The sequence below is a fragment of the Seriola lalandi genome, unplaced genomic scaffold, assembly GCF_002814215.2.
Source record: "Seriola lalandi dorsalis isolate HSWRI2012SDOR001 ecotype SW California unplaced genomic scaffold, Sedor1 jcf7180002054861, whole genome shotgun sequence".
Taxonomy (NCBI): Eukaryota; Metazoa; Chordata; class Actinopteri; order Carangiformes; family Carangidae; genus Seriola; species Seriola lalandi.
In genome coordinates this window covers 3527093-3554512 of record NW_019525414.1, presented here as the reverse complement: position 1 = coordinate 3554512, position 27420 = coordinate 3527093, and the positions used below count along the sequence as shown (strand labels likewise).

Genomic DNA, 27420 nt, shown 5'->3' with positions numbered 1-27420 from the left:
TGCGTTGAGTCAGTCCGCCGTAGCTGTGCCGACTGGAGGGATGTGACCCCGGAACAGGACGCCCTCCTACAACAACACACCATTCAAACAGAGCACAGAAGAAAGAAAAGCTGGACCAGGAGGGGTAAGCTCACACGTCTCGTTTTCTTGACGTGGTGCATATTGTCAGGGGTTTTTAGAAACGATAGGTGTGTTTGAATCCCAGCGTTTACACTTCTGGCACAGCGGCGGTACCTGGATGGTGTTTGCACCCATAGGAACTTCATTCAGGCTTTTGTCTCGGGCATGCTAGCGAGCTAGCTTGGCTATTTAGCACTGACTGCTTTGCCAAGGGTCGCGTGGGTTTAGTACAGACTAAATGAAATGTTTGTCCAGGTTAAAATGAAGACGATTTGTTAGTCATTAAGAGTAGTGTCTACGCATTTTTCCATGGCGGATATTATTTCAGATCCATATCGAGATTGCGCTGAAGGCTCGTTGCTTGCTAGCAAGAGCGCTGCTACAGTTTGAACAGTCTGCGTCCCGCAACATGATAACAAGGACCATTCACAGTCATGTGTGTCCATCTGCTTTTTTTACTTTCAGTCTAGTGTGTTTGCGGTTTGGGTTTTTTGTTTGCTGTGTTATATGTATTTTTCATTCAGAGTTTGTCTTTGAAGAAAACTAATAAAATCGATCAGTTACTCAGCTAACGTTAGTGAGCGTTAGGCAGATTGTCGCCAGCGTTAACCTTAACAGTTTGTTTTACTTGTACCCACCATCATGATGTTACTGTACGTAACGTGTCTGAAATAACGACCTCAGAACAGTTTTCTGTTTTCCTGCTGACAAGAGATTCAGCAGACCACACGTACTTGATTCAAGCCTGCATGAAAATACTAATTACAGACCTATTTGTCCCACTCACCAAACACCCACCAGTCAGCCAAGGCAATGCTAAGAGAACATTTACAATGCTGCTCCAACCACGCAAGCTGGTCAACATCTGATCACTTTCTTTCAAATTAGTTTTCATGTTCACGTTTGCTTTTCACATAACTCTATCATTGAATCTCTATTTTTGGATCATGCCACCCATAGATGCATTGTGCCACCCTGCCTTTTACAGTGTCTGCTTACCCCCACATGTCAGATAGCTGACAACCCTTTGAGTGGTGAAGCTGGCATCCTGCCGGCAGCAGGGCATTGATGAGTGCTGCAGTCAGTGGGTGTCAGAGCTTGGCCACAGGCGAGCACACTGAATCCTCCTGGCAAATAGCAGAGTTGGTCATGGACCCACAGTATGTCAAGCCTGCCTTAGTTTGCACATTCCCCTAGCTGGCTGGATTTTGGAGAGAGATTAAGACCGCTGGCCTCGCCTCTCTCCCCTCCTCGCCTCCTCACATTCAGGGCAGGTGCTCTTCAGCGGCTGCTCAACTCCCTCGAGCCCCGAGGGGACCTCATCAGCTGCCTGTGAGCAGTGTTTGGGAGGAAGGGCTGGTTCATCTCATAACCTCTTGCTCTGCGTTTGGCACAAGCACCTTTCAGCTTGTCAGCATTAACCAGGCATCGTGGCCTGACACTATGATACAAGAGCTGCTTGCATCTATTCGTCGTTTACACCCTTAGTCCAAATGACAGAGGCCTCCAACTTTAGAATCAAACTTGAAGTCATAGCCATCTTTTCTGTGTGCAGTTCTTTGTCTGTTGTGCGTGGTACCCTGTGCATTTGCATAGCATTGTATCATTCCAAGCAGAGAGATCATATAACTGTTCGCAAATCAGAATTTTATGCCCTGCCTTGACGTTGGCGCTTTTGAAATCTTACAGCCGCACCCCCAAGGGACCAGCTTAAGGCAGCAGCTTCTGTTTCAATTCCATTGAGAGACCCAGAGGAGCGAGAAAAGATGTTCTGAGATCATAGACCATATTTAATTATGTTACATAGCATGGTCTGTGAAAAACTCGGTTGTATCAAATTGCATGTTGTGGAACCATTTAGAAAATCAGGTTGTCTAAATCTTACTGTTAAGTGTTTTTGCTGAAAAACTGTTTATTTTCATACCAGTTCTTAATTGAACTGTAGCAGTATTGCAGATGTACAATATATTTCTTGCAGGCCAATTTAGAAGCTTAAATAATGGGGAAATCTTTTTTTTTTAACTGTTGATGAATAATTTCCAAATGGCGTTAGTTATATATTTTGGAAATGTCATATCCAGCCTGCTGTAATTCAGTCTCTCTAGGTCCTAGCATCAATTTATTGTGGAAACAGAAATAGTCAAAGAACAGTTAAGCACACCCAGAAACCCAGCTATGAACTAAGCCTGTACAGTTGAGCAGGATTGTTTGAGTTCATGCCTCACGTGGTGACAACAAGACATGACCTACTTATCAATCATGTTTTCACAATCCAGTTCATCACCATTGTCCCCAAATACTGTAGCCATTGTTGTGGGCACTGTACATGTGAGGAGATGGCTCCACACAAAGGCAGCATGCAGACATCCAGTAAGTCCAAGCCAGAGCCTTTCTGCCCTGCAGTGTCTGCTCGTCTGGCTCATGCTGTTTCAAGACCCCACGCTGGCTCGACCCTGAGAGAGTCAGTCTGGTCATGGCTGGTCAAATAGTTTTCATTTGAATGTGTGTAAGTTATGTTGTGTTGGCAGCAGTTCTGAAATCACTGTCAAAATTATGATAAGGGTTGAAGGCGATGGGTTAATTGTCAGAAAAACAAGCAAAAATTGCAAAATACAGTTAGAGGACCTCATCTTCTCCTCTGAGAATCTGCGAGGGGTTGTTCACACCTTTAAACATGTTATGAAGTGAAACAATCAATGATGTCCAAAACCCAGCTTAGTTATCATATGTGACAAATAAATTGGATCCTGACATTTTAAAAGCTGAAACCAGAGAATATGTGACATTTTCACATTAAAAAATGGTTAAAATAGTTGCCAGTAAATTTTTTCTCGATGGACTAATCACTGCAGCTCTAAAAATAACCAATGAAACTGCTGTTTATTTTGCTGAACTGCAGTGTTGGGTGTGCTGCCAAAAAGAAACAATTGTCAAATAAAGTCTCTTAACTCATTTAGTTGATATCTGTATTTTTTATAAAATCAGAGAACATAATCTTTACCGCAATATGACAATAAATGAGAATAATGTTTGTCCTAATTTCAGTATGATCTCTAGTTGCTTTAACAGGTTTCTTGACATGGTTATCCATCGGTAGAAGAGTGTGAGTGTGTGTGTGTGTGCGCGCGTGTGTGTGTGTGTGTGTGTGTGTGTGTGTGTGTGTGTGTGTGTGTGTGTGTGTGTGTGTGTGTGTGTGTGTGTGTGTGTGTGTGTACCTGCAGTGACACAGCTGCTCCACAGAACCAGGCCAGGTTGTTGGCAGCTCGGCTGGCAGCCACACCAGGGTTGTAGCCCTACTTAAGTTTCTCACACATTTGCTCGGGATGCTACAGCAGCTCATGACTGACTTCAAGCTATTTTTCCTTCTCAGTTTTTCCTCTCTGTGGAAGCTGTTGACCTCTTAGGTCCACTGATGTTTAGGCTTTTAGCAGCATTTGTATAAAGCTAAAGCCCACTCAAAGACAGTCAGCCAACTCAAGAGGCCTGTTTCCTCTGTTCCTGCTCGCTAGAGGAATCTGATTTGTGAAACAATCAGACGTCCTGCATCATGTGAGCAGCCAGAGCCAGTAACAAGCTCAACAAGTGGACTGGGCCATGTGGGACTGGGCCGGTGGTGCGCTGTGGCAGCTTCTGCTCTTCATGACCCGCAGCAAATGTGAGGGCCTATCACATTGCATACTGTAATCCCTGGCAGCAGACCCTCACTGCACTGTGTGGCCTGGTCACAGTGTTGAAACCGTCTTTAGAGGCCGTGTTTTTGTTTTTCAGAGGCACTAACAGACACATACAGACAAATGTACATTAGAGATCTGGAATGCAGTGGCCATGCAATGAATAGGCTTCTCTCTGTTGTAAAGTGGCGTTACTGAACGTGTACATGTCCTGTAGAAATGTTGCACAGAGCCTCTGTCAGGCAGCAAATGTGAACCTAATCCCATACGCAGGAGCTGTGTGACATTTTGCAGTACTTGTTGTAAACGCTGAAAATAATCACAACAACAGTGATTCTAAATCACAATATGATTTTACACCTTCTATCCTTCTGAAACAGGGCATATTTTGATGGTTATATTTTATTCATCAGCACAGAAGTTATCAAAGAGAAACCTGTCTCTTTATTTGTGTTGAAACCTTTTTAAGTGAAAGAAATAATGTAGCAGCAACTCCTCCATGTTTGGTTTTCATGTTGGTGTAGTTTAATGATGTAAGACAAACAAAACACAAAATAACTGTACAAAAGTTAGAAATAAATGTTTTGTCTGTTAAGAATTATATATATCCTGGGATTTTTACACAACAGAGAAACTGAACTCTAAATTCATATATTAAAGTACATATATTACACATTCATATATGCCTAAATACAAATTTTTAAGATTTTTGTTAGCACTTACACAGAGCAACTGACATTTTTGATTACCATGATTTAAATATGAAAATACCATAAAAGATGAACCACCTTTAATCGATTAGTCGACCGACAATTTTTGCATTTGATTAAGTGTTTCAATAATTTTTTAAGAAAAAATGGCGAAAAGGAGCCAAACATTCTCTTATTCCAATGTCTTAAATGAGATGATTTGTTGCTGTTCTTTGTTGTATATCATTGTCAATTGAATATCTATAAGAAAATAAGACATTTTAAGATGCCATCTTGGGCTCCGGGAATTTGTTATTGCCATTTTACTCATGATTAATCTAAAAAAAATGATTGATTGATTGATTGATTGATTGATTGATTGATTGATTGAATGATTGATAGATAGATAATGAGGTTGCAGTCCTAATGCAATATATATCTCTTATTTCTCACACCACTGCCATGTGAGCAGATTGGAAATTTGAATCTTTCCCCCATGTTGTTGTCATTCCTTTAAGTTTTCTCAGTTCAGTGTCAGTGATGTTGTGATTTCACTGGGCTGCCTAGAGGGCCTCAGCTCAGCCCAACATCACAACATTGACAAGAGCGCAACACAGGCAGGGGGGGGGGTTAGGCCTAGATCAGCATTAAAGAAAGCCTTTGATTACGTCTGGAACATTAGCCGCATGTGTCTGAGGCTGAGCATCCCTCCGGGGATTAGTGTTGAGCCAGCCCACCTCTAGAGCCGAACATCAGGCACACACAAAGGAATCGAACGGGATCCTTGTTTCTTGTCCTTGAAATTATTTAAGAAATGTTACACAGAAGACCATGTACATCAAAATAATGCCAGAATGACCCTAGTAGGCTACACATAGCAAGGTTTCTTCCTAAGATGCTATTTACAGATTTTTTTTTTTTTTTTTTTTAAATTTTTTTTAGCAGTTTTGTCATTAGTAATTTTCTTGTTTGTCGCTGCTTCTTGACAAGTCTTTCATGTCTTGGACAGAAAGTAGTTCAGTGAGTGGTCTAGATGGACTTGGCTCATTGCTGAAGTGGCAAACATGTAATTCAGACACTGGCCTCAATAAATAGAGGAGTTTGTGTTAAGGCTGCAAGGTTTAAAAAAGAAATCATATTGCGTAATAATTTAAAACGATAATGATATGATTTTTGTTGGGTCTTGTACCAAACCAACATGTCCCTGTACGTCTAGACTCTAGAGAATATGATTTATAGGCCGAGGCGTCTATGTAGCACCACAAGGCTTATGGTGCTAACAATGCACAACAATGTTGTGACACATTTTACCTTTATCAAAACATTGCAGCGCCTGCAATTTGGTTATTGCACTTGGCCATATTGCCATCTCTATTATACGTCGATTAATCGGCAGCCCTAGTTTATGTTTTATGTCTTAAGTGTTTCTAAGAGTTAAATCAGAACAGAGTTTGAAGAAATGAAATTAATTTGCATTGCACTAATTGATTTATGGACAAATCATTGCAGCTATGGTGCAAACGATTTGTCAGTTAATTGAGTAAGGGGATAATAGAAAATTAATTATGATTTGATTAATCATCTGTCATTTTATTAAGCAGAAATCCCGAGCTGGTTTCTGCTTCTCATATGTAATGCATCATTTAAAATGTTTGAGTTTTAGACTTTGTAGAGTTTGTTTAAGATGGCAAAGGAAATATTCAGGTTTTGGTCTATGTCTAAGATAAAACAAGAACACTGAGTCTCACTTAACAGCCCGGGAAAATTTTGATTTTTTTCACTATTGTTTAACACTTCAAGAAGCAAATTCATTAAAAAAAAAAAAAAAAAAGATAAAGAAAACAGTTAGTTGCAGCAGTCATATTTTTTATCATTTTCAAATGCAGGCCCGTAATACTCTGAAAACGTGTGATTCTTGGTTTTAAATTCATCTTGAGCTGAACCCAGCCAGTGTGTTTCAAATGTTGTACCACTGATACCCTGAAAGGCATTATTTAGAGGTTAAGTCTGTGGCAGTGAGGCAGGCACCATCTGGAGCATTGCTGGAATTATAAACATGGCTGGAAACCTAGTTGGTTCAGTAGGAGTGCAGGGATGAAACTACCCATTACATAATAATATGCACAGTGTTAATCACTGTTGTATACATGTTGTCATCCAGTTCACTGAGTACGAGAACTGTAATGATTCCAGTTCTGTAGCTAATGTGCAGCCCAAAATAGTCATCTACAAATTAGTGTTTCTGCCCCCTCTAGCCTGAAGAAGACTAGGTGAACTCCACAAAAAGATGGGATCTGACTGCTTCCCCTTTACTCTTTTTTTAGTGGCTTCACAAACATGTCACAACAACAAAAGAACATCCCTGATCACCCTCATTTACAATTCCACATTGTTTCTTCTTGCTACAGAGACTCTCCCTATGGGATTTCATGTACTGCGTTTGTTGTTCTTTTAGCAGATATCACTGTGAAAGTGGGATAAGATAAAATAAAACTTTCAGGCTGGTAAAAATACCAATTGCAACCCTCAAAACAGTCAGGAGCCTGAGCATAGATGGTACTAAATATGGCCATTTTTCAAACTTCAAAAGCAAAACATCAGAGGATCAGAAATGCATCAGTCGTGAAAGCAGTAGGCCTATTTATACAGATGATTAATGGGCAGTAGCAGACATGAAAATGTTTAAGTTGTCAAGTCTCAAAATATTCCTGAATATTAATGGATGTTTGTTCTATAATCATTTGTGGCTTTACAAATCCAAAGACGAGACGACACCTTTTGGCAATTAGAGAATTGTGTTTTTCAGTTTTCCTTTTCATCCTCTACTCTTTATCCACTCGTACACAGTGACCATTTTATTCCCAGCGTGTTTCTGAGACTGGCAGATTTGTGCTCATGAGTTTCTGTCATTCTTCATACTGTGTGTCGTCTCGCTGGTAGGTCTCTGTGCCTGGAGTCGCAGCTCTCTGGCGAGGAGCTCGGATACTTGATCAAACGTGTCACTGCTGCTGTTCTGAAGCTACTGGGGCCCCCCCCGCCCCCACCCCAACCCACCCTGAACCCCCTTCACCATCACCCTTTCACAACCCCCCACCCAAACGCATTCACACACCGCCACCACTACCCTGAAGGTGCACTGAGCTACTGAACTGACACCAGCAAGCGCTCTCAATCTTTTCATGTCTGTCTTGCTTTGAGTCTTCAGCGGCTCTCCAATTAAACTATGTCTGACGCTCGGGAGGTTGAAGTGAATAACTAATGTATTCATCTGCCCTTTATTCAGTGTCCCGCTATCACTGTGTGTGACTGAAAACAGACAAGAAGACAAAGTCAAGTGTTAGTTGCTTACAGTAAACGGCCACCAAAGGTTGCTATAATTATAAGGCCTGTAGCCAGAAGCATGCTCTCCAGCTGCTCTGATCTGGATGAATCCACACGCTCACAGTGGCACCCAAACGCCAGCCAATGGCCAACGGTGCCCCATTCATCCTCCACCCCTGGGCTCTGGTGACGGGGGGGACAGCGAGCCAGCTTCTCAATTAAATATAACCCCACATCAAACCGCCTGTCAACATGCATTAGTGGTCCTTTGTATAGATAAGAGGCCAAAATAAATTGCCAGAACTATCATAGTCACTGTGGCTCCCGTAGGCTTTTTATGAAAGATTCTTAGGGCAGAACAAATCCTGACTTGCATACTGATATTCTCTCTATAAACCAGATTTATCCTTTAAGTTTTTGTTTTGCTGTTTGTTTTAGATTTTTCAATTAGAAAATTTAGGCTGTATATAGCAAGCTGTGCTGTACGCCTCATCTTGTTGGTGTGTTATAACAGAGATCTAATGCGACAGCAGCCGACCTTGATGTGTGTGCGCTATCACAGCGGAACCTATCCCTTTTCCGTCATCCGCATTAGCTTTGGCAGCTCCTTTTATCGCCTTCTTTTCCCTCCCCCTTTTTCTCCCCCTTTGCCTATATTTCGCATCTCTGCAGACTGACAGTGAAAATAGGTCATTAGTTAGACGGAGAATAAGAGATGGAAGGAGCAGGCAGTGGCGAGATCTGTGTGAAAACTGCCATGCAATATTAATGACAGCCATTCACGCTGCGAAGTGCCAAAACTGCACTATGACTGCACTGAGACAAGGCCACTGACTTCCAATATCATCACTGTTTGGATTATATGAATGAAGTGCTTATCACACACAGACCATCTGTATTATTTACCCTAATGGTAAAACATCCAGCCTGGTGCTCTACGTCTGAGAAGTCAGATTAGAAAACATTTGATAATTGAAATGCAGTCTGTCTTTTATGTTGTTGTAATAGTAATACTCCAGGGGGTGTCAGCTCAATGCTGCTGACTGTAAGAGCCTAAACCTCATATCTGCTAAAGAGCACTGCCAAGAACACTATGTAAGGTTCTGTCGGCGCTGTATTCAGTACAGAAGTCATGTAATACAAAACACACGAAATAAAAAGGAAAAAAAAAACAAGTTAACTCACGATGTAGCTACCTGGTTGAAACAGTCTTAACTACCAATGTTCCAGGCTGCAGGGGTTAGTGTTCACAATAGAAAAATTTCATTCGGTCATCTAATGACTAGTCAGGTTGTGTGACTGAGTATTTTTAACCTCTAATAACTCTGTGAGTGAGTGTTTGCGTAGCTGTGATTTTTCACAGGTCTTGTGTAATCTGGATTTGTTTGTGTGTTCAGAGCCACAGGAGCAGGGGGGATGAACCGCGAGGAGGCCCCGGGGAAGTCTCCTGAAGACATGTACATCCAACAGAAAGTGCGGGTCCTGCTCATGCTTAAGAAAATGGGATCAAATGTAAGTACAGTGTGGTGTGGCATTTTGTAGTTGGGTATTCACATTTTACAGATTAAAAATAAAATTCAAAATTCAAAAAAAACTCTTATTGTCCAGCTACTGCACACAATGTGTTTTGTTTGACGAGCAAAGTCACAAGTCGTCATCTTCATCTTATTAAATCTGCCCCTAATCAGCCTTTCCACCTTGGCCATCGACACCAGAAACCATCATCACCATGCCAAAATGTGTCGTTAAGATAGGTGCTTGCAGTAGCTGAGAGAGAAACTCTATAGACTTTGAGTCTTAGAGCAAATTATTTCATGTCAAGAACTTCAGCATAGATTCACAGTAAATTACGAGTAGCACATCTCTTCTGTTGAAGAGATGATGACAGAGGACATACTGAAGCTATGCTAAAAATCAAACTTTGGTTGTGTGAAAACTGATGTTTTCATAATTTCTGGAGAGGATAAACACTTTCATCACTCAGCAAGTATTTCCATCAGATTCAGTGCGTCTACATCAGGCAGCACATAGAGTAGATCCACAGATATGTTTTCTGTTCTGCTCAGGTAGTGACAGGAATTCAGGTAGTGATTCTTGTCTAGATGCCACTTTTGACATTGAATTGGAGGAAGTCTCCAGAGGCAGCGCTCTGGAGGACAAAAACCTGACGGCATTCTGAATGGTTATCATGAGGCTGCAGATGATACAGTATCAAGCAGATTCAAAGGCAAAGACTTGTTCATGCAAGGTCTTCATCTTTCAAACAGCCCCCTCCCCTTTACACTCAGCCTGTGGGAGTGGTATGACAGCACACTAACCAGACAAACAGATAAGAGCTTAATTTTGTGACTTGGGCAACTCTCAGGAATAGTTTAATGACTATGGCTAACTCATTTCAGGCAGAAAAATCCTCCGTCGCTGGCTGAAATGACAACCCTGAAATGGAGCCGTCATTCACGGATCATATGTTTAACTTTGATACTGTAAATGCTCAGTCTGTGTGGACATAAGCTCGAGGGTGTGCATTAATTTAGTTATATGATAAATTATAGGCCAAATCTCTTAATTAATATATCTTCTGATACCATGATTAGAAATTCCCATTACATGGCTGAAAGCTAACATCGTTATCAACTATCAACTCATAACCCCAAGTGTTATTCTCTTAGGTTTGTTGCTCTAAATTGCATTTTTGTAGAGTTTCCTATCAACAACAAACAAGTGCTTCAAAGAGTTATTAACCACAGAATTGAAACACTAGTCACCAAGAGACAACATTAAAAGATTTTCAGCGAGTGAAAGACCAACTTTGTGATCAGAATCAGCTTTACTGGCCGAGTATACAGCCAAAACCAAGAACAGCAGAGCCGGATAAAAACAGCACATTTAACTATTGTGTACGTGCAAGTAGGTGGAAATAAGAGATTCCTCTATAAATATATACAACAATGAACAACAACATTCAATGTCTATATGAAATTAAAATCAGTTTGTGTACATTGTAAACAAGAATACAATAGTGCAAGTCAGTGCACAGTCAGTATGTATAATTTGGATTTGGGGGGGTTAACACTACCGATGAAAAAGAAATACATTATTTCTTCAAATGAATTCATGTAAAAACTCCACAATGTTACATCCCTGCTTCCTGGAGAATGATTATAGTTTTAATAGTATTATTGGCATTAGAAAAGAATGCTTGACTTCTCCTTTTAGATGAGCTTGTGTTATAACTTGAAATTGTATTTTGTGTACTCCTCTTCAGCTTACGCCGAGTGAAGAGGCTTTTCTCCGAAATTACGCAGGTGTGGTCCACAGTCAGATGAGCCAGCTACCACAGCACAACATAGACCAGGGTAAGGCTGTGACACACTCGCTGACACATTCAAAGGCCAGTCACGCGCACACACACACACACACACACACACACACACACACACATTCAGTCATCCAGCTAGTGTTGTTATAGCTTTAATTATTTCTAATTATTCATTAGTTTGGAATTTTCTGAATTTTGTTTCATTGTCAAATGTGATGAAGTTACATTTTCAATGCAGGTCAATAGTTGCACTATTAGTTTTAATATATCTGTAGTTCTAATTTTTATGTTTTGGTTTTAACAAGTATGAACAGTCTGTGTTTATGACAGGCGGTTAACACGAAACACATTTAAAACAAACACCGTGCTCACACGTTGCAGAGGTGCTACTGTGCCAAGACTGAAAACAAGGGAAAATCCCTCCGCACACATCGCTCCTCTAGAATCTGTACCCCAGCCGGCCTAACGGATTCCCTGACTGAGCTCTGAGGCCGACTCAGCGGCCCACCAGCACTGTGAGATTACTCACACAGCAAACAGTGTGGCTGACTGGAACCAAGTGACTCATCTCCAGCATGAGTACATTGCTAGTTTCACTACTGCTTCTCACAAGTGGCCTAAATAGAGAACCACGTTTAAAAAATTGCGGTGTTTATTTGTGAAAGCATATCACTAACCGTAACCTTAACCCGTGCGTGTTGTTGTGAGACTTGGTTTGCTTAATAATATGACCTTGCATATGCTGCTCATGCTTCTTCGGGGCACTGGAGAGCGCTGTTGAGCTTTGTTTAGCTCCTGAACAGTTTCCATACCTTTAAACCACAAGAGGGTGCTAGATTTTTTTAAAAAGTAGTACATGTGGAGAGGCACTGCAGTTACCTGATGGAGTAGCAGCAAATTGTAATTATTTTGTTCATTTCTTTCTGTAAGTAGACTAGCAGCTGCTTTCCAGTTGCAGTCCAAACATGAGGGTCATGTAGGAGCCCTGCTGTCCTACTGTGGTAAAACCTGCTGGGGCTCAGGTTTTGCTTTGTCCTATATGATATTGGCCTCTCAAGGGAGCTTTAAGTCTGGAAGATTGGCTGCGACACTTTACCTTTAGTGAAGTGTTTTGTCTCCATATCTGTGTCCTTTCGCTACAAGGAAACAATCAGTGTTTGAAAAAAAGATAAATATGTGATTTTCTGTGATGAAGAAGGATTAGGTTTATGATTATATAAGGTATTAAGGAGGCAAGTAACAGGCGCAGTGACTTTGTCTTTTTGTCCTTCTCTTGTGTTTTCTTTTTTAGCCTGCAGGCTATTAAACTACATTGTCATATTTTGTTAAATTCAGGCTCATTCTGCAGTATGGGATGCATCATCAAAATTTTAATGTGGATCATTGCATCAGAGACACATTTCATTATTAAAATGTGTTTCTTCAGAGAGAGGCAGAATATAAAGCATTGCATCAGACAGGACGGACAGCGTCACATCTTAAAAAGTACTGTGCCCAAATGTGAGATCAGTACTGATTTTCTTAAATCATTCATTTAGGAAGGATGTTTTCTGAACAACTGCAGACTGGCTGTCAGTTTGTGCTGCCTGGCCTCGTTCTGTTTCTTCATGCCCTTTAGTAGATACAGTACTCCACGTCTTTGCTGCGTCAATACAGCTACGAAGAGCCTCATTAATTATGGAGGAATATGACTAGTTAAAGGTGCTCCGAGTATACATTATACATCACAGAAACAGACACATTTAGTGTCATCCGGCAGCCTGCCAGCTCTTCGGTGTGGCAATAAATTATTTGTGGCCTGCATCTTGTCTAAAGTACTGTGATTAGGCATTGTGGAGATAGCTGAGAGTTAATCACTTTTAAATATTCAACACTGCACTGAAGGACAGCAGTTTGTAAGTATCAGCACATTTGGGATCCTTTGAGGTGGTGTGAAGAGGTTCAGTTACATGAGGAGGGAAGCCCGCTATTTGATCTCATTTAGACTTGGTAATATGGTAAAAACGATAGATGAAAGGAAACGTTTTATTGCCTGGCAACGTGCATAGTCATTGTGCCTCTTAAAAGTGTCATTTTACAGAGGCACAGACTTCAAACAACAAATTACCAGTGTGACATAATACAAGGTAATTTTGTTTTACGAATCGAATATAAAAGAATAGAATAGAATAAATGATACTGTGGGAAATCTATTCATGAAGATGAGGCGGGGGGGGGGGGCATTCACACAATTGAATTGAAGTTCAATCTGTTAATTGTACTGGTTAAATCTTGCATGTCTGTGCCAGACGGGTGTGGAGATAAATCAGGTTGCACTCTCTGTGCTTCACCCTGTGCTCACTTCATTACAATGACAGCAGACCTTTTCCCGCATCCTGCTATATGCAGTAGGACCACGGCCTGTCCCAGTAGCCACGCGGACACCTTCTGTGACTGGTCAGCAGTGTTCCAGGCAGAGTTGTTTGTCTGTGTCTGTGTCTGATCTTGTATTATTGGTATACCCGTCCCAGCAGCTCTACCTTCAGAACTCATACCGATTGGGTCAGTATCTGCAGCAGACATGGCTGCACAGCTGACTTATATACTTTTTTTGAAGCTATTTTTTCCAAAGCTGCAAAGCACATTTTGATGCTCCAGTTTTTGCCACGGATGTAACCTTCAGCACACATTCAGACTGAGATAGCAAACAAGTATATGATGTGGTCCAGCCAGCAACAGCATAAAAGTTCCTATCATTGTCTTAGAGAGAGTTATCTCTCCGGTTGGGAGTAAGAAACTAAACCGATTCAGCCACAGTATCCACCCCCTGCGATGTGAAGCTGAACATAGTTTGAACATGCTGATGCAGGATGCCTTGATACCAGTGTCCTCAAGGGGTCTCTGCGTGGAGCGATAGTGTCGTGTGTCAGACATGGCGTCATCGATCGAATGGTGGCTACTTAGAGGGCGTTGAGGGCACAATGGCGTAGTGGAGACACACTCAGATATTGATTATTCTCAGTCAAGGCCAGACTGCATTCAAGAAATGTTAAATAGGAGTGTAGGTGCGAGAAGCTGATGTTACAAATGGATTACATCATTGCTGTTGTTGCAGCTTAACATATTCTGATAAGAAAACAAATTTGTAGGTGTTGCAGTCTAATCTGTCCAGAAACATTGTCATCCATCATCACATCCGATAAGACCTTGAATCTTTCTCTCAAACTCTCCTTAGCTGTCAAATGTTCTCTTGTTTTTTTCCTTGTAAGGAACAAGTGAAAACCAACTCGGGGGTTGCCACTCATATTTCTTTTAAGTCTACGGGTCACTGAATTTGCATTTCAGATAGTTTTAATTGGCTGATTACCATACATGCAAATACAGAATTTAGTTTTGCAATTTTAATCAGGCCAAAGAGGAATTCTCTGCCAAAGGCGGTGGAGCTGTGAATGTTTTTCTTTTTCTTTTCTTTTCCTCCACTCAGCTTTGTGAATACCTTGATGTAGCTGAATTTTGGCGGCACAGAGAAGCAGAGGTTTGTGGGCGAGCAGGACTAAACATGCTATGTTTAAACGCTGTTATTATGATTGGAAATGAAGTGTGAACTCATTAAGTGAGGCCTGGGTTTTTGGATGGCTTTGTTTCAGAGTAAATTGCTCCTTTTTGGGGTATACTGAATAATAACTGTGTCACTCTGGTGCAGAGTTTTCTGCAGCACAGTAGTTACAGCATACTATGGGGAATATATTGGTTTTGTCTTAACAAGCAGGCTGTTATTCTCCTTCCTTTAACTCTTCCATTCACGGCTTTCTCTAACTGACATCATGTCACTTAAAACAATAGAGTTTGTCAGAGCTTCACATAAAGCCAATCGTCTCAGAACTTGTTATCCTGTCTGATTTGACGGAGAAAGTTTACTCCTCCCAGAAGGACGTCTGAGGCCTCAACAAAAGAGGAGAGACGAGGAAGGGTTGCCATAGCAACCCCAGTTGTCCCAGGAAAGCGGAGCTTCCCTGTGGGCTTTGGTGTTGTTGCGACGTGCTGCTTCGGTAGATTGGAGCAGGTGTCATTAGGGGGCCTGGAGGCAAGCTGGAGTGCTAATTACACAGTCAGAGTGTGATATTCCAATCTCTCTCTGTCAGTCCCATCCATGCTTACAAAAATATGGCCTTTCTCATTTCAGATATTACAACAGCCCTGAGCAATCAATATACAATCTTGTTTCTTGTCTGTGATACAGTCCCAGTATCATGCAATCCTTAAACCTGCCTTTTCAACAGAAAGCACAGTGACACAGCGCACGGACCCGCCTTTGTTTGGCGACTCAGCTGGGGCAGAGTGGTATTGATTCTTACTTTATCCTGCTCTTCACTGCAGCATGAATCAGAGCCAGACACTCAGATTTATGAACCACCACATCTACCTGACTCAACTTGCTGAAAGACAGAGGTCTGATTTTCTCCTCTCTGTTTCAGATGTGTCAGTAGGTTTGAGGTTGTGTAGACAGATGTTATACGGTAGTTTTACAACAGTTGTTTCCAACTCAGATGTGCTGGATCAGCCATTTTCTCTTTCTGCTATTCTCTGCTCAATTGGAAACAGAAACTAAAAGTTTAACCAAACTCATTTTGCATTCTGAACCTGCTCCCTAAAAATCTGCTGCATTATTACCTAATTTGCATTTCATATCCTGTATAGTTCATTAGAATTTGTTTTGTTTTTATCAACTTTTCTCATATTTTGTAATGCTATGATAGACATGTGGCTGACTGCCTTTCTGCATCCAGTGGAAAAGACAGACACACTCCAATTCTCAGTCTCTCTTCTAAACTTTTAATGAGCCTGGTTCTAATGGTAGTGTAATGTAAAATGTCATCAAAACAATAATCAAGCATTAGTAAGCGGTGCAGAGGTCTGAACTTAAATCCCTGTATAATATTCATGTGAGCCCAGGATAATCAGAAAGAAAGAAGGAAGAGAAGTAATAGTAACCATAAATTTAATTCATTTCATTTTCTTTTAACTGACTCAACTGAAGAATAAGATAAGAGAAAGGACTTTATATTTGAATAATTTGCTCATAGAGTGCAGTTATGTTACCCTGAAATAGCTAATCATTCATTAATGGCACTTGCTGTGTTAAAGTAGACCCGCTGTGTTTGTTGATGTCAACATATTGAGCTGGACCACACACACCCCTGTTGTGTATCGGGCTTCTTAAACCGGCCCCTGCTGTCGTTTTCTCTGTTTGTGTGTGTTTGTGTGTGTGTGTGTGTGTGTGTGTGTGTGTGTGTGTGTGTGTGTGTGTGTCTGTGTGTGTGTGTGTTTGGAGGGGGTGGTCCTGTGTCTTTATCCTCTCAGCTGACCCTGGACAGATTGTGACCTCACATGCTGTTGCTGCTCTGACTAATAACTCAGAGCTTCATCACTGCAACACTGGAATCATCATGGCTGCTTTTCTTCTCATTCAGTGATGAGGGACTTTAACTTCAAACAAGCTGCCTTTGGGTTCATTTCACAGCTTTCACATCCTGAGAGGTTTCAGTGGAACGTTGTGTGGGTTTTTTTTTTTCTACCTTTTCTCAACCACATATTGATCTATAGTCTCTCAGTGTGTGACGAGAGACTTTTGTTTGCTTTTGATTGGTTTTTTGGTTAATTGATTCATTGCTTTGTACATAAAATGTCAGAAAAGCATCAGGTAAAGTACCAGATCCCAAGGTAAAGTTTTTCTGACCAAGAGAACATAGCCAACAATATTCAATTTACAATTAAATAAAAGCAGCAAATTCTCACTTTTGAGAAGCAGGAACCAGGAATTTTTGCTTGATAAATGACTTTTTCATGAATTTTTCAATGACCAAGATTTTCTGTCACTCAGCCAATCAAATAGTTCTAGTATTTCAGCCTGAGACATGTTTCATGTTTCTCCCTGATTTCTTGACTTTTACTCTGTGTTGAAATACTTACCCTCTTTCCTCCATGTTCTTCTTCTGGAAAGACTATTTCTGTTATGAATGAGGGGGCTTTTCTTTCGTTCAAAGTATTTATGGAGGACAAATTGGATGACATAGCTGTTGTTGCTGTTATTTATGTAATCCACCGTCCGGAGCTGCTCTGTTTAGCTCCACCGTGCAGGGTGAGGTGGGGGATCAGTGCACAGTGGAGGGAGGGGCCGGGGAGCAGCCAGACGCTGAGCTGCATTGAAACAAACCAGAAGCTGTTTGCTCATAGGCAGCAGCAGGAGCAGCAGCCTGCCATCCACTGATGCAGTCTGATTTTTATCTGTCGCTAGGCAACAGCTTTGAGGGACCTCACGTTTCCATCGTGTTGGCTAGAGCTTACATGTGTGTATGTGTGTGTATTTGTGTGTGTATTGTATAACCATGTGTGTGTTTGTGGCAGGGCGAGGTCCGAACATGACTCTCAGGCAACACACTCAAGTAAAACAGATATAGCCCAGCCATTCTCTCAGCTCTGTGGGTGTATTTTGAGAGCGATTCTGCTGGTCATTGGGCTCAAGTTGCGCAATGTCTGACATGTCCGTCCTCTGAACTGCCCATTACACAAGGGTGAACTCCTTCACACAGCCACAAAATCATTCAGACTGACATTTATACAGACAAATGGCTGTTTTTACAAGGTCTTGTGCCAAAACATCTTCTCGAACAGCAGTGCTATTCAGCAGTAGTGTAAATCAGGTCAAATTTCCTATTGTGTGCTATTACATAATTGTCTCTTGTTCAAGCATGATTATCCCAACATACTGTCACCATGCAGATGAGGTTTATGTTATGAATTGAAGTCTAACAGCATGTGTCTGTCAATATTTTCCTTCATCACTCTGTCTGTAGTTTCCTCTCCTGGTGCTGCTTTTGCCGACTGGCTTTATCTTTGCCAAAACCTTATTTGGTCGGCCAGCGAGCTCCCACGGGAAGGGGAACTTGAAAGTTCATTTTAAAAGAGACCTCCCCCAGAAGTCTTGATTTTACCAATCTCACGATGACCTGAATGCAGCATAGAAACATGCTAATTATCTTCACACTAGAGATAAAGACAAAAAAATTCAGTTTCGAGGGTCTGTGTTGTCTGATGAGGAGGGTCCGCCCCTTGTGCCAAATACATGTGGAAGCTCATAGTCCCTGGCCTACTTTCATATCTCCACAATAATTAAATCTAACAAGCACTTGGGGCTGCACAGAAGAAAGTCTTTTTATAGCAGACAGGCACGAGGTGCCGACAGGAATTCTTCTCGACCGTCTGCAAAGGTGTGGAACTTGGTGTTAATGATATTTATGTGATTGTAGCTTGTCAGATGTTTTTATCTCACTATGTGATCAAGCTCACTGTTGGTGTCAGCACCCAGTTTTCATTTGGCCTGCTCAACTTTAAGAGACGCTTTTTTTTAATTAAGGGTTAGAGGAGACTAGAAATGTTGCTGTATGTACTTTATGTTCTTATATATTCCACAGTCAATTTGCTTCCATTACCAAGCAGCAAATGCATTTCACCAGGCTGCCGAGCATGACAGTGCAAGAGGGATTTTAATACTTTCCTACTTCATCTGGCTGAAGACTTTTTATCCCTCCCCCTCTCTCTCTCTCTCTCTCTCTCTCTCTCTCTCTCTCTCTCTCTCTCTCTCTCTCCCCCTCTCTCTCTCTCTCTTTTGGAGGGTGAATTGCTCAAATTAAAACGAGTTCTTGCCAAAAACATTTGGCCTATATGAAAGAACAGTTGGATATATGAGTCGCTGAAAGAACATTGTGTAATTTTATTTGCCCTTACTCTAATAGAAGTTGAAAGTGTATATTCATTTATCAGGGAGAGACTGTCCCAGCAGGTGTGGGCAGGCCCAAACGATCTGATTAAACACAGTTGGCAACAGACTAATGAATGATTGCTTATTAAACAAAAGCCAGCTGACTAAGTCCTATTGTGTAGCTGGCAGGATCATTTAGTTGACTCAACCGAGATGAGGCTGTAATTATCATTTGGTCCTTGTTAACTGGGTAAAAGAGAAAGAGGCATAAAAAGAATGGAAAGAAATCAGACTGTGTGTACTTTAAATCATTTCAGCCTCTCTTCTTTGTGCCTATTGATTCTTTTCCACATTTTAGCGAGGTCAATATGAAAAGCTGAAATCTAGTATGGTTTACCCACAGACGGCCAGAGCTGCAGCAGCAGAGGAGATTGAATGGGCGTTGTTGTCATGGCGGAGTAGATGCTGCTGTCACCGGGGCCGCTCAATGTGCCACAGTATCTGCTGTCAGGGTGCGGGGATGTTAGGCAGTGGCTTTGCAGCAGGTGAACATGGCAATATTTGAAATTACCTGCATGCACCAAAAGGATTTTCATGGCTGCATATTCCCTCTCAGCTTTACAGTCACAGCTGACAGGATTTTCAGGATACCGACAGGATCCAAGGACCTGTAGAAAACATGACTCCACTCACACAATGCGTCAAGACAGAGTCCTGTTCTGAAGCCACACGATCGAGACCAAATGTGTGTGTGTGTGTGTGTGTGTGTGTGTCCGATCGCAGTTGATTGCTCCTACATTTCAGTACAGGAGGGAATTGTACACGTGGATATATCTTGATGTATATAATGTCTTTTGCGTGTTTCTGTAAGTGTATTGGTCAGCAGGTACTCTTACATTTAGACTTTAATCAGTGTGGACACAAAACTGCCCACTGCAGCTCGCACCCAGTATCGATATGAAGCAAACAGATGACACATTTCCACTTAGTCAGAAAAGTAAATATCATTTTTCTGAGCTCGACATTTACACGTCATACTTCCAGATGCAGCAAATCAGCTGGAATTTAAGTCAAGTTGTCAGTTGATTTCTACTTTATGTCTGGATTTTTTCTTTTTTGACACTTTAAATAGTCTATCAGTAAGAGGGGATACATTTCTGGATGTTGGTTTATGTTTTGAAACAGTTTTTCCGTTAGAAGAACCTGGAAGTAACTTTTACTTGTCCTTAATAAACCCTCATTCCCAACAGCTGCAACAGATACAGTGAATTACAGATTCTCCTCTGTGTTCAGTAATGTATGATGTTTTCAGCTGTGGCAGAAGAGCATGTCATACAAACATCAGTGTAGTCGTAATCTGCGTTTTTAATTGTAATTGATTCAGGAGGTTTATCTGACAATCTGCTGTTGGTTCTCAGGTGCTGAGGACGTGGTGATGGCGTTCTCACGGTCAGAGACGGAGGATCGGCGACAGTGACCCTGGGCCCCATCCCACCCCACTGCATCCCACCCCACCCCCATACCGCCCTGCACGTGATCCACAGCATCCCAAACTCCACAAACACGACACTGATGAGCTCAGGAGAGGAGGGGGCACCAGGATGGGACAGAAGAGGTGGGGAAGAGACACCAGGAGGTGGCCGCCTCACTCTCCCCCAGCCTTTTCCACCCCGACTCCTCCTCACACAAGCTGGCACACCATTACCTGAGATGCACTCAAGTGGGTCACTGTGGGCTGAAGCCTTGGCAACAAGGCAGTCAGTGAAAACACTCACAGATTGTGTGGATGAATATCAAATGTAGTTTTGTTTTTGTTTTTTTGATGGGGGAGGGTTGGTTTTGTTTTGTATTATCTTGTCTGTGTTGAGACTTTAGGCAGTGTTACGTGTTTTATCTGCTGTGGTCACTGGAGGAATCGACCAGTCAGCAGCTGATTGAAGCAAAGAGAAATATAGTTGTGGTCAAGCAGTGAGTGTGATGACTGATCGTGTTAGGGGAGAGATTTTAATTATTTCTGCTTCCCCTAACGGGGCTGAAATTGTTTTTGATTTAGCTGTCGTGTTATAAAGGCTTCTGTATTCTGTCACACCAGGGGCCTCATTTCTAAACAGTTTGTGTGCATAAAGAACAAGTGTGAAAGATGCGTTCACCATCTCCCACGCAGATGTTGGGATTTAGAGATACAGCTGTTTCTGGAGAGCGGCCAAACGTTTGCTGGAACCTGCATGCTGAAGGCAAGTCTGTAAAATAAATTCATAAACACTTTACTTTATGTCCCTTGATTTAGAATTAACAAACATTTAATAAATGGTTTATAACACACTATAATGTATTTGTAAGCAGCTCTGAGGTTTGTTAATGCATTTGTCACCGCTTTAACTCCTCCTGACGGATGGATAAATGGATGATAATTGGCTGCCGTATAAACAGATAATGAATGACAATATAGTAAACTGCAGCTGACCTTATAGGAGGTTATAATTCTTAACAAATACTGTACATCAATTAAAACTTAAAAATGTCCTTATAGCGGCGTACAACTCCATTATAGTGTTCTATAAATCATGTTAAATGTTTTCTACCGATAAATCTCTAATAGGGGAACGTCAAAGTAAAATGTACAATAAAATCCTCCCGACAATGCATTTCACTTAACATCGAATCAAAGCCTGTTTTTCCACTCGCATCAGTTGTACAAACCAGACACACTTATGAGGTGAAGTGAAGTGAGCTCCGGTGAACTCCGACCTCTCACCCCTGCCTGTTTTTGCTTTACCAACTGATATCTTCCTTTCAGAATAATTTGGCTTTCAGATCCTGCACGGCTCACTGCAGCTGTGAGAAAAACAAAACACTTAGTCGATGCGGCTCAAGATCTGCAACATTTTTACACGGTGTAATATTTCTCGTTGAAATTTGTAGTCTGACTTGAATGACAAACTGACTGATGTGTGTATTAGCACTCACAACAGGCCTGTCATTAATCATTCATGTTTAATTATGGGAGTTAACAGGGCAGGATAATGAGGCTTGTGACATTCTCGATGGGATTTCTGCGTTAAGGTGAGGGTATTTTTTTGAGCGTACTCAATTGTTACAAATGAGGCCCCACTCGTTTTCCTCTGCTGCTTTATTTTGAACCATAGGCTGTTGAGAGTGCAGCAATGCTTTCCCCATGAGGAAAGTGTTAAGAATTAAAGACACTAGCAGACATACTCACATGAAACACAAGTGTACACATTCTCCCCAAACAAATACCACTGTTTTGGGTTATTGTGACATGTAAAACCTTTTTTTTTATTGTACAGATAGTTGGGGAAAATACAATAATGATTTGATTGTGTCAATTGTATTTTTGTTGTTTTTTTTTATCTGTAAGATAAAATTAACATATTGATTAAGAAAATTGATAAGAGACAAGTTGTAGTTGTAATTTATTGTTTACTGAATTGACTCCCTGTTGCTCCAACGCATCATTAAAGATGGAGAACCAGTAGATAGTTAAAGCCTAACACGAGTCACTCTTCAGTATCATCAGCTCAGCAGTGGCTCTTTGTTCACACTAAAATCATACAAACTCTAATTTCTAACTACCTGGAACTAAACATGTGAAGCCAAACATAAGAGCTGTGTGCTATCTCTGACTGTACTGTATCTCTTGCACTATTATTAATTGGATATTTGCAAAAAAAATCCTTTTAATATTTAGCGCAGAGATTCTATGTTTGGTTCAATGGAGAAAAGACAACTTTGTCACCATGTTTTTATTCCTTTGGTGATTTCAAAAAAAATATCTTCTGTGTTTATTGACTCAACTGGAATAACTCAAATGGATATTTGTTAACAGCCAACATGTTTTTCTAGTGACATGCTCAATATTTAATGTGTTTTAAATACAGTTTGTTAACTTGTATAACTTAAAATAATTGTTTAAACGTTTAAAAGCCAAGCATGTCTGCCTCGTGGTTTATAATGTTCATTCAAGTGGAGCTGAGGATCTTTGAAGCCTTGCCACAATGACCATTGTTTGTACATTCTTGACATTTGTGGAAGCTACTAGCTCTTTTAAAATGTTTCAGAAAAAAAAAAAAAAAATCATTTTTTGTATGGGTGTTATCCATTATGTCTTGTTGGCAATAATTTTTATTTGAATGTCCTCAACAATCATCGCAATGTAAACGGCCAACAGACCCGTCACGCTGTCCGCCTATGACAAAGAAATTTGTCTTTTTATGTTTACTTTTATTTTAAAGCATTCTTTATTTGTCTATGCATTGTTTTGTTTTTTTGTTTGTTTTTGTTTTTCTCTAAAAGGTGTCTTACTGTACATTTTACCTATCAGGGTTGTTCTACAGCCTTCATTCAAGTTGTGTGTGTGTGTGTGTGTGTGTGCGCGCGCGTGTGTGTGTGTGTGAGTGCGTGTGTGTGAGAATGTGTGTGAATGTGTGTGTGTTGGAAGTGTGTGTGACCATCACTGAACTTGCTACCAGTTTTGATTGTCAGCATGCTGTTGAGTTTGACTAGGGTTGATATATCTTTTTACTGTGATGACCTGACGTTGCCTAATTGTCCTTTTCTTTTTCTTTTTCTTTTTTTTTTTCTTTTAGGGTTTTTTTTTTCCCTTTGTACTTTATTTTCCTCTCATTGATTAGTTGGTTTTGTTTTGTATGGCTGCTGACCATGTCTTGACTTAATGCTTCCAAATCCTATACCAACTGAACCATTAAAGAAATTTTAAACAGTGAAAAGTTGCTTTTTCTTCTTTTCTCCATGATAAAGTTCAGTGTCTTCAAACATGCAGCCCAGAGATTAGAAACTTGTTCTTAAAGCCCATAATGGCTGCTTGTCTTCAGATAAGGCCTCATGCAAAAGTATTCAGCAAAGTCATAATAATGGTAAAATCACACTTTCTTTGTTCCTCTTATCGCCTGCATAGACGAGTCGTGTTCAGTCTGATAAGTGAAAAATGCAGCTTGTGTACAAAGACATGCTAAACTTTCAGATTGGTCTGAAAACTGCAGGGCTACTGTAAAGCTAAATAATTATGAATTTGAGCTCTCAATAGTTCATTCTTGACCTTCAACACAGCAAAAAAAAAAATCTTCTCAAAGTACACTTACTTTCTTATTCTGCGGCTTTTAACATGAAGCATGTCTCTCATTTGCTCAGTTGTTATTAAACTATTTTCCATTATATTAACAACTTGTTTGGACATCTAGAGAAATTCTTAGTCTTCATAACATCATGAGCAACTTCACTCAAGGGCCACTTACTTGCTTGTTCAGGAGCTCCCAGACATGTATTCTATGGTTTTCATCAGTAGATGGAATTTGTAAAATTCTCTGAAGTCAATACATTTCAATGCTGCTGTGAATCCTGGGTTGAGAATGTATCACTATTTCTGATTTTAACTAAACTAATAAGACTATATGAATTCCCTTTTGGTCCTTAAGCTATTTTTTTCTCCATAAATGAGGTAAAAAGTGGCACAATTACATGTCTGCAGCAAGATCCCTCCCCCTTTTTATTTATTTATTTTATCGGCCTCTCCTTAGTTTCTTTAGCCTTAAATGTATTTATTTACACATGTAGATGGGTTTTAGTGAGTGTAAATGTGAACACATCTACTGCATGTGTGACTTGTGTGCACGAATATGTTTTTTATTATCATTTTCATTTTCTTGGCTTTGAATGTTAAAAAGAGGAACATAGTAAAAAAATTAATTATGCTGTATAATGTGTACAACTGTATCTTTTGTTCCAAATAAAAATTAAGTGAAAACATCCAAGCAACTTTACTCAAGGTCCACTTACTCGCTTCTTCTGAAGCGTCGTGATTTATGACAGGGTCTTCATCAGCGGATGAAGCTGCTCAGTTTTTACGAGGACTGACAGTTTCTCCAGAGGTCTGAAAAATGTTTTTGGAATTTTTCAATGACAACTGAGCAAATTTCATCTGCTGATGAAGACAGCATGATCTGGTTAAAAGCTCCAGAACAAGTAAGTAAGTGGGCCTTGATGGGTGATTTTTTTTGTCAGTATTTTGCAGTAAAAGAGATGTTGTCATTTTACTGTCACTTACATGTTCTTGTGCTTTCCAGCAGTTCACACTCAGCATCTGTCTTTGTCGCAGGGTTAATGACATCCACTGTAAAATGTTGTCATTTAAAAACACAACCACTTACCTTGTTACCCACGATAACCGGCCACAGCCTCGTACATTTTCCTGTCAGGACTTAATTGAGGTAGCTGTTGGAATTTGCTGCTATCTACTCACCAGAAATGAGGGGAAAGAGGCTTCATGTTCTCCCTGTGCTAATGATGAACATCTGTTCACTGTTCCTAAGCCTTCGTTCACAGATGCATAAGAATCCTGCAATTCAGAGGCAGCGAGCCCTGGGAATAACACACCAGCTGCTGGACAGTTTTTTCTTTGGACGGTAGCTATCATTTACTGACATTAAAACTGATGTTTCTCACTGGAACAAGTCGAACACTTGTTGTGGTCGCTGCTGACTCTTTAAAACAACCGGAGTAAATGTGGAAAGATCATTTATTTACACTACAGTTGTGTGGATTCAAGTTAAAATGTCCTTCCTTAATACAAAACTCTATTTTTTAAAAAGACGCAGAGTTTGGTGACATCCATTATGATATTATTTAAACACAGGCTCTCAGATAAACAGAGGAACAATGGTGCCAAGCCGGTGTCTGCCGCTGGCAGAAATGTAGACTAAGTGCAGCATGTGAGAGCAGCACGTCTCTGCTTCCAACAACATGAGCTCCCTCTCTCACTGTACACGTGAGCTTTGACGTCGTGTTTATCTGATGTCAGACAGATCAGACCCAGAGCTCCGCGCACAGCAGCACCAGCCAGCCGATAACTGCCACCAGCACTATCACACATCACGTTATGCAACCATGAGTGTGTCTCTGTGTATGTGTGTGTTTGTGTGTGTGTGTGTGTGTGTGTGTGTGTGTGCTCTGTCTACACACTGAGGACAGCTGTTTAGGGAAGAAGAAGGTGAAACTGGATGTTACATACTTCTAATTAGTGTCTGTGAACATGACAAAGTGGTTCTCCACCCAAACTCAGCTCCTTCACAGAGGACAGCGCCTGGGGTCAGACTGAATTCATCTCAGTAACAGTGGAGTCTGACAAAAGTTTTCATGGCAGAAAATAAAAGTCAAAATATCCACAGAAACTTTACAAATTGTACTTCTCTATCAATTCCTATGCTCAGTATTTATCAAACAGTCATGATCTGAGCAGAATATGCCTGATGTCAGTATTTATAATTGTCAGAGTTTAAAATCAACATAATTGGATGAGAGGCCTTATTTTATAAGAAAGTTTCAAACTACATGCCTCTGCTGACCCGGCACTAAAATAACTCCTCCCCATAAATTTGAGAGGAAGGATATAACTTTACAGCCCGAGTGGATGTGATCAGCTCCACCTTTCATCTTCAAAGCAAAAAAAAAAAAAAAAAAAACGAGCTGTAAGCGTGAGCGCCAAGAGCTCCAGGAGCAAGGGAGGTGTCTCTCCCTCCCACCTTATAACTCAACATTATTAAGCAAAGCCAGAAGGAATCCAGAGAGGAGGAGGGAGAGGCGTGCATGCTGTGGAGTAATGCAGCAGTGCACAGTCACTCGGAGCCCCGCACAGAGCTCTGCAGATACACTCTGGTCCACCCTAAACCTCATTACTAATAGATGAGATTTGCTCTGAGTTCCCTCACAAAGCTCTTCACTGCATCTAGAATCTCACTGAAACAACTTTGATCAGTGTTTTGCTCCTGACTCTCATATACGGGAATTTATGTCTTTATAAAGAAAATACAGCAGTCTACTGACAGATGAGGGATGATGTCCTAGACCTCCTCATGGCAGCACTTTTCATTATCCATACCTCCCATCTATAAAGGATAGAGCTTGGCTGTTAGCACTTCAAATGTGAATATATAACTTTAGAGTACCTGCCATGCTAACAGGATTGCTCTAGGGATGAACAGTCATCGGTCACCTAGATTGGCCCAAAGCGAATTAGCTTAACATCAATTAAATGAACTGCCATGAAATTTTGTAGAGAGGATGAAGCTTTTCGTTTAGCACCAGCGTAAAATTGACATTAGAAATGTCCAACTATTAGATGGGTTGCCATAAAACACTTTGATGATGCCTTAACTCTAATCTAGCTGTACTATTAGGTCAGACTTTTATTTTGTGCAATAGACCATATTCACACAGTGGCCATTTTCCTCTGATGTCACGCTGAGGGTGGGAAGCTCAAATACTGTCACTGAAAGAATAATGTTGTACTGCTGTGTTCCAGGTTGCAGGTCACATAAACATAGAGATTCTGACAAATCGTTTCTATTCGACCGTTTCCCAATCGATGAGCAACAGAAAAGACAATGGGTATTGAAAATCCGAAGCGACATCGACCCATGTTTCAAAGTAAAACAATATATTTGATAAACCATTAGTTACCATTAGAAAACAGCTAACGTTAGCATTAAACCACTTCTTAGCAAACGTTACTGTTTGATAGTGTTTCAT

At 40.8% G+C, this 27420-nt stretch overlaps 1 protein-coding gene across 1 annotated transcript; it reads left to right on the top strand.

The window, feature by feature from the left end:
* Positions 1-23606, top strand: ctnnbip1 (catenin, beta interacting protein 1). The gene is made up of 4 exons (XM_023427660.2): positions 1-124; positions 9199-9313; positions 11067-11157; positions 20277-23606. Exons 2-4 carry the CDS (start codon positions 9218-9220, stop codon positions 20333-20335), a joined length of 246 nt encoding a protein of 81 aa, XP_023283428.1. The 5' UTR covers positions 1-124; positions 9199-9217; the 3' UTR covers positions 20336-23606.
* The last annotated feature ends 3814 nt before the right edge of the window (positions 23607-27420 follow it).

Bases quoted from the DNA above. Each gene is read 5' to 3' on its own strand.
- ctnnbip1 (XM_023427660.2), top strand. From the start codon at position 9,218: ATGAACCGCGAGGAGGCCCCGGGGAAGTCTCCTGAAGACATGTACATC. The intron at 9,314-11,066 runs GTAAGTACAGTG...ACTCCTCTTCAG, and splicing joins TTAAGAAAATGGGATCAAAT to CTTACGCCGAGTGAAGAGGC. The intron at 11,158-20,276 runs GTAAGGCTGTGA...GTTGGTTCTCAG, and splicing joins ACAGCACAACATAGACCAGG to GTGCTGAGGACGTGGTGATG.